The 7,894-nt window shown below is 37.9% G+C and overlaps 2 protein-coding genes across 2 annotated transcripts; both read right to left on the reverse strand.

Moving 5' to 3' along the window:
- Nucleotides 1–2,614: 2,614 nt before the first annotated feature.
- On the reverse strand, nt 2,615–3,556 carry LOC125195429 (putative F-box/LRR-repeat protein 23). The gene is made up of 2 exons (XM_048093578.1): nt 3,192–3,556; nt 2,615–3,122 (listed from the first exon to the last, which is right to left on the reverse strand). The coding sequence occupies exons 1-2, from the start codon at nt 3,554–3,556 to the stop codon at nt 2,615–2,617; spliced, it is 873 nt and encodes a 290-aa protein (XP_047949535.1).
- A 1,305-nt stretch (nt 3,557–4,861) lies between these two features.
- Nucleotides 4,862–5,197, reverse strand: LOC125195430 (F-box protein SKIP19-like). The gene has a single exon (XM_048093579.1). It carries the CDS (start codon nt 5,195–5,197, stop codon nt 4,862–4,864), a length of 336 nt encoding a protein of 111 aa, XP_047949536.1.
- Nucleotides 5,198–7,894: the final 2,697 nt, after the last annotated feature.

Consider the following 7,894-nt stretch of genomic DNA (forward strand, 5'->3'; position numbering starts at 1 on the left):
TTATCCAAATTTACCAAAATTCCTAACCACCTCAATCTTCAACCCAAAGTCTTTGGATGTACTGTATATGTCCATATTCCGAAACATGAACGATCTAAGCTCTCACCTTGTGCTACCAAATGTGTCTTTGTGGGATACGGGCTAAACCAAAAGGGGTATAGATGCTATGACCCAATCACCAAGAAAGTCACAACCACAATGAACTGCAATTTTTTGGAAACCGAATTCTACTATCACACCCACCACCTTAGTAGTCAGGGGGAGAGTGCCTCAAATCATACCGAGGACTATCTAAGTTGGTTTGTGTCTCGGCCAAATTTCTCCAACGTGGACTCAACAGAACTAGTTAGCACTACAACCGGACATGTCCCCTCCACGATGGAGTCGCCTCAACCGCCCCTAAGTATTCCTTCTCAACCGATATCCGAGGTAATTTCTGAGAGCCCTGCAGAAGTTATTATTGCTACTTACCCTGTTGGCACATAAACTGTCACAGAGACTATTACCGTGGAAGAAAGCACTGCTATAGATGAAAGTACAGGGCGATATATTCTTCCATTCAGGACCACTCGAGGAGTTCCGGCAAAACGATACTCCCCAGAAAAGATAGGGAAGAAGAGCCAGTATGCGATAACAAACTTTGTGAAGGGGAACTTGACCAAGATGGCTAGGGCTTTTGAGGCTGCCCTGTATGAAGAAGAGGAAATTCCTTACACTGCTGAAGAAGCATGGAAAGTCAAACACTGGAGAGATGCAATGTTAGTCGAGATGGATGCTCTGCTGAAAAATAAGACTTGGGAGGTGAGCAAACTGCCCAAGGGAGCCACAACAGTGGGATGCAGATGGGTGTTCACCATCAAAAGGAGGCCTGATGGATCGATTGATCGCTACAAAGCTAGATTGGTGGCAAAAGGATATACTCAAACTTATGGCGTCGACTATGCTGAGACTTTTTCACCCGTCATCAAGATGAACACAGTGAGGGTACTATTCTCGATAGCAGCTAATAGAGATTGACTATTGCATCAGTTTGATGTGACAAATGCCTTCTTACATGGAGAACTAACCAAGCCCGTTTATATGGAGCCTCCACCTGGATTTACTGGAGATTTTCAGAATGGAGATGTCTGCAAACTGAAGAAGACTTTATACGGTCTAAAACAGTCTCTCAGAGCATGGTTTGGGAGATTTACTGAAGTGATGAAGAAATATGAGTACCGTCAAAGCAACTCAGACCATACTCTCTTTCTTAAGAAAAGAAATGGTAAGATAACGTGTCTTATTATTTATGTCGATGATATGGTTATTACTGGAGATGACGAGAGACAGAATCTGTTCAAGGAATTTGAAATGAAAGATTTGGGATCGTTGAAGTACTTCTTGGGAATAGAGGTATTGAGATCAAAGCAGGGGATTTTCATTAATCAAAGGAAGTACGTGCTTGACATACTTGCAGAAACTGGGATGATAGATTGCAAGCCAGCAGATACTCCAATGATTCAGAATCACGGACTACAAATCCGTGAAGGAGCTAAACGTGCCGATCGAGGGAGATACCAACGATTAGTGGGAAAATTGATCTATTTGTCCCATACTAGGCCAGATCTAGCCTACGCCGTGGGAGTAGTAAGTCAGTTCATGCATGCACCTCAAGAAGATCACGGGGAAGCAGTCCTGAGAATAGTGCGATACTTGAAGGGGACTGTAGGACATGGAGTTCTATTCAAGAAACATGAACACTTGGAGATACACGAATATACTGATGCAGATTGGGCAGGAAACCCAAATGACAGAAAGTCTACTGCAGGATATTTTACCTTTGTAGGAGGTAATCTTGTAACATGGAGGAGTAAGAAGCAGAAGGTGGTAGCACTTTCAAGTGCCGAAGCAGAATTTCGAGGGATAAAAAGTGGACTGACGGAAGTATTATCGCTGAAGAGGCTCATGACTGAGCTGGATCTCAAATCATCTCAACCATGTCGACTCCTATGTGATAATAAAGCAGCCATCAGCATCCGAACCCGGTTCAAATGATCGAACAAAGCACGTGGAAGTTGATCGACATTTCATAAAGGACACAATTGATGCAAAAATTGTGGAGCTTCCCTATGTCAAGTCAGAAGATCAATTGGCGGACATCTTGACAAAGGCTGTGAATTCCCAATCTTTTCGGAGAGTATTGGACAAGTTAAGCATCGGCAATCCCGTCACTTAACTTGAGGGGGAGTATTGGAAGGAAGATTTCCACAAATCAAGAATTGATCTCCTGCAATCAAGGATTGATATTGTAATTAGTGAATGATTTAAATACCTTGTATAGAATATTAGGTTAGCATGATTATAGCTTACCATATATTGGGTGATCATCTAGCCTATAAAAAGGCATGTAATTCTTCTCCATTTGAATAACCTAATACGATGAATTCTCTTCCAGAAACCTTATGATTCCTTTAAACAAGATATTTAATAATGCAGCAGTTGATGAAGATAATACCCAAGATTCAGCAAACGATGAACAACAGTGGGGACGGGTGAAGGAATGGATTGGTCCTTATCACCTTGAAACAGTGGACTTCACGGATGATCTCTCGGGCCTATCAGCATCTTATCAATATTAATAAATATCATAATCACCATGATAGAAGGTTTCATGCTCCAAATCTGAGGAGTCACTGTCATCATCCCAATTAAAAGGATTGAACTTGAGATCTTTTATTTGATCAGAACATCTTTTGCCAAGAGAACCTTGTAGATCAAGACCGGGACATTGCTCAAGCTCAAGTGATTCGAGGCAGGGGCAGCCATCGAGAATCGCTTCAAGCGCATTATTTCCCATCCACTGATAGCAAAGTCGGAGATGATGCAAATTAGGCATTGTTTTTCCAATTGCTACAGCATGTTCTGAAAAATCTGTAAAGCTAAAGCAGCGGTTGTCGTATGTAAATGATTTTAACGCGGGACTAGAGATGCCAATGCATTCAAAATCTACGAGATCAAGCAGTGGCGGTGTCTTAGTAATGTGCAACTCTTCCAATTGTGCAAATTTTCTTATTGCCAGAATCAAATCACGAGAAGTTGGAAAATTATACTCTATGAATTCAAGACGTTGAAGATGACTTGATCTGTCATAAGCAATTCCATTAATGAGACATCTAAAATCAACTGAATCCACTCAAAGGAAAGAATCATACCGATCGGCTATGTAGTTTAGCAACACATCCACTCTATAAGCAGCAATCTTTAGGTCGACGAATTTTCCCTGGCTACGATCCAGTGCGCAATGGCAAATGTTCTTAAAATTTTCAACTTCACGGTTAAAGTGAAAGTTAGCAAATTTACGGAGCTCATGGCGGCGAAAATCCAAATCAATGAGGAGCCACATGGAGGGATTTTTGCAGATTCTCCGCCATGAGCTACAAACTAGCTGCGCACATTCGACAATCTCTTCATCATCCAACCTTTTCAGGATATTCGCCGTCAAATCATCAGGCAGTTCGGTCCATGGTTGCGATGGTGGAGGCGCCGCCGTCGGAGCTGGAGGTCTGGATTGGGTCATCGGAACGCTGGATTTGAATTTTGTTTCCCTTGTGATTATATTCATGCTGGTGGGTGATGATATAAATGGCTCCTCGGTTCAACTCATGACCTTTCGAATTCCTATATTTAATTATTATAAAGATACTGTCAAACTTCTCACGACCTCTCGGATTCCTGATTTTAATTACAAGCAGAAAATGTCAAATTTCATTAATTAGTTATAACGCTTGATTAACAATGGATCTAGAATCAAGAGAATTCTAACGCACGCATTTATTGGGCTCATTATTTTGACGTGGGACACCTAATTAATTAGGGCTCTCTGTGTGTAAGATGAAGTGAGAAGGTGGTGAAGTTAGATTCGAAAATGGAGGAGCGGAACATATATATTATTAGCTTGGTTTAGGGCAAAAACGACTATTTTTTCAATGTTTATGTCGGGGAAAACGATAGTATTGATATAGTTATTAACGATAGCTAATTAGTTAATATTGATATAGTTGTTAATTTCATAATTTGAAATTAATTAATAGTATTTGGTTATGATTATCAGTACACTTCCTTACACCACTGTTTGGATGAATCAGTATTTAATCAAATTAAACTTCATAGTCTTTCTGACAACAACTCTATAAACTAGTAACGAATAGTACAAACAAAATACGAGTCTAAAAAATAAAATAAAATAAAATAAAAGTCTCATGATTAATGCTCACGAACTACATAAAAGTCATCCTTAATTCATAAGTACGCATCACATATAATTGAATCATCTTCACTCAAGACTCAACAACGTAACTATCACTCAAGACTCAAGATACAAGACAATTTCTCCCGAAACGACAACTCAATCTCAGAATTATCACTAATTGTATTGCCTAGATCCCCTTGCAGAACACGATAACAAAGTCCCCCGAGATGAAGCAATACGAGGTGGAGGCATCCATCGAAAATCGCTTTCCGTCCATTCTCACCGAACCAAAAATATTCAGAAAGCTTGAGATGCCGGAGATTAGGCATGGTTTTTCCAATTGCTACAGCTTGACGTAAACTCCAAAGGCAGGCCCCAGCAGCGTGTATATGTAAAAGAGGTCAACATAGGGCAAGACATGCCAATGGTTTCACAATTTATGGGATCAAGAGTTGATGTTATGAAAAGATGCAACTCTTGCAAATGTGGAAGCTTTTTTATTGTCTCTGTCAAAGCATTTGCTGCTGGATTACAGTTTGAAAGTGTCATGCTTCGAAGCTGACTTGATCTGTCAAAAGACTAAATTAACCTCCAAATATTGTTGTTAGAGCAAATTTAAGGAAAAGAAGAATTCTACCATTGAGCTATGTAGTTGGGCAACACAATCCCTTCAAAATAGACAAGCTTTAGCTTGACCAATTGTCCCTGGCTACGATCCACTGCGCTACGACAAATCATTTCAAATTTGTTGGCCACGCATTGTCGAGAATCCAAATCAATAACGCACCACATGGCAGGATTCTTGCAGACTCTCCACCATGTAGTGCACACTGCCTGTGCACTCATCAATATCTCTTCAGCACCCAACCTTTGGAGGATATTCACCGTCAAATCCTCTGGCAGATCGATCCATCGAGGCAGTGGTGGCACGGCTGAGGATGATGAAGAGACAGCCACGTTGATCAGCATGTTCAATATTTAGGGGTCTTTTGAATATCTATATGTTGGTCATGGTGTGGTGTGTATATATATTGGTGGGGTGATGAATAATTGATTGAAGCATTGTTTTGAAAATTGAAATAAGAGTCCTCGTTAACTGACTATACCTATTCCTGATTTCAATTCAATTAATAAGACAAGTTGAATAAATTAGTTTGAGCTTTCAAGGTTAATTAATAAGGGTTCTAGAATGAAGTGTACTCATATACGGCGTCACATTAATTATCTAGTGTGATCAAGCTCTTTTATTATAACTGATATACAAATATTTTATTCAAGAATATTGATGCCTAATACAATGACATTTTTTAAAATTTAGTCCATCTAATTCACAAGAATATTACTCTTTATTTTTCAGTCCATTTCACAAAAATATACATTTTCTAAATTTGAAAAAAAAATTCTCTCCACTAGCAATACTTTAATTACTTTTTCTATCTATCTGTCTCTTAATTTATCAATTTTTTATTAAAACTTGTGACAAACTCAAAGTGCATATTCTTTGGTGACAGAGGGAGATTTTTTTTATGAACTTAAACTGACGTATAATATCACGAGTTTAAATAGTTTTTCTCACTAGCAATAAAAATCAATTACGTTAAAATGAGATGGATAACTATATACATCTTGCTTTTAAATAGCACTATTACTTCTAGAGGAGTGTCACCTTACTTTGCCAAATGTGTTTTGATTTTTGATTTAAGGAAAAAATCAAACAAATTTGAAGTTGATGTATTTATATTAAAAAAAAAAAATTTGGAAAAAAAACTAGAAAATGCTTAAAGTTGATGTAATTACAAGTAAATAATCCTAAATAATAATATAAAGATTATATGCTCTCTTTAAAATAAAAAGACTCTAACTAAACAGAAGATCAATAATCTCATTAGAAGAGGTGCATCTTATATAGGATTTGAACCGTTATTAATTAAAAATAGGAATAAGAAGGGTCACAAGTAGTTGAACCAGGAGCCGCCTATCTAAATACATGTATTCATATCATCACATTCACCACACATATATAAAAGCAATGTATATATATACATACATACATCTTACCCTAAAAATAAAAAATGTTGAACATGGGAAAGAAATCTGAATCCAGCACACTGGCAGCCTCTGATAGGAATTAACGTGAGGTTAATTCCTATGGAAGGGAAAATATTGAAGAAGAGGAAAACAACGTGACTTTGTAGAGATTTGGAGAGATTGGCGGTTTCTCCAAGAGGGAGAACCGATGGAGAGAACGAGATTAATAATTTAATTCTTCATTCTGCTTGATAATAATAAAAGACTCCACACATATTTATAATATGTGTGGTACAAAAAGATCTCTATAAACTAGGAAAAAAATCAAAAGCAAATCAAATCCTAACCACTATGGAAAGTAAATAAAATCATAATAACTAAATAATACTAAAACATAAATAAACTAAATACATATACGGAGAGAATATCAGCTCCCTTTCGGAATAAAATAGAATATTAGGTCCCTATCAACTCTCTCACCGTTGAAAACCACCTTGCCCTCAAGGTGGAAGTCAGAAAAATAATCTTCCATCTCGTTGTCTTTGTTTGGATCTTCGCCTGCAAAAATAATTATATCTTAGGACCGCAACGAGTGATGGAGAATCCGTCTTTGGACATGAGATCTCTTCCGCGACTTCAGTGACATAACCAATGATGACAACATTGATTTTTGGGCTACGGGATTTTGGAGGAAATTTGGTTTCCACCAAAACCATTGACGCATCCAGCTTTTGAGGCGATTTGTCATCAATTTTTACCATCTCTTCGATGATGGGATCAAACTTGACATTTGTTGTTGACTCATCATCCTTTGTTGCAACAGGCTTGATGACATAATCAGATGTGGCCTCCTTTTTAGCCATAGCCTCCTTTTTAGCTAAATATGCCACTCCCTCTATAATTTTGTTGAGAAGTTTATTCGTCTCGGCTAAATAAATGGCATCCTAATCAAAATTATGATAAACAACATCTAGAAATTCTTGCCATGAGCAATTAGGATTCGAGCGTCGATACTCGTGGAGCCATACGGATGCTGGATGGTCAAAAAACAACCTCACAAAAAATAGACGGTCAGCATCAGAAAACAAGTGATAATCAAAATATTCTTGAATATCCAAAATCCATCTCACGGGGTTAACGCCAGAAAATCGAGGAGGAGAGTCTGGAGGAGAGTATGACGGCAAGACGGACATGGTGGTAGAAATCAATAGGAGGATGAGAACCTAATGAAAGCACCAATTTGATAGGAATTAACGTGAGGTTAATTCCTATGGAAGGGAAAATATTGAAGAAGAGGAAAACAACGTGACTTTGTAGAGATTTGGAGAGATTGGCGGTTTCTCCAAGAGGGAGAACCGATGGAGAGAACGAGATTAATAATTTAATTCTTCATTCTGCTTGATAATAATAAAAGACTCCACACATATTTATAATATGTGTGGTACAAAAAGATCTCTATAAACTAGGAAAAAAATCAAAATCAAATCAAATCCTAACCACTATGGAAAGTAAATAAAATCATAATAACTAAATAATACTAAAACATAAATAAACTAAATACATATACAGAGAGAATATCAGCTCCCTTTCGGAATAAAATAGAATATTAGGTCCCTATCAGCCTCTTCATTCTCAGCC

This window comes from Salvia hispanica, chromosome 6 (assembly GCF_023119035.1).
Source record: "Salvia hispanica cultivar TCC Black 2014 chromosome 6, UniMelb_Shisp_WGS_1.0, whole genome shotgun sequence".
NCBI classification, from domain to species: domain Eukaryota; kingdom Viridiplantae; phylum Streptophyta; class Magnoliopsida; order Lamiales; family Lamiaceae; genus Salvia; species Salvia hispanica.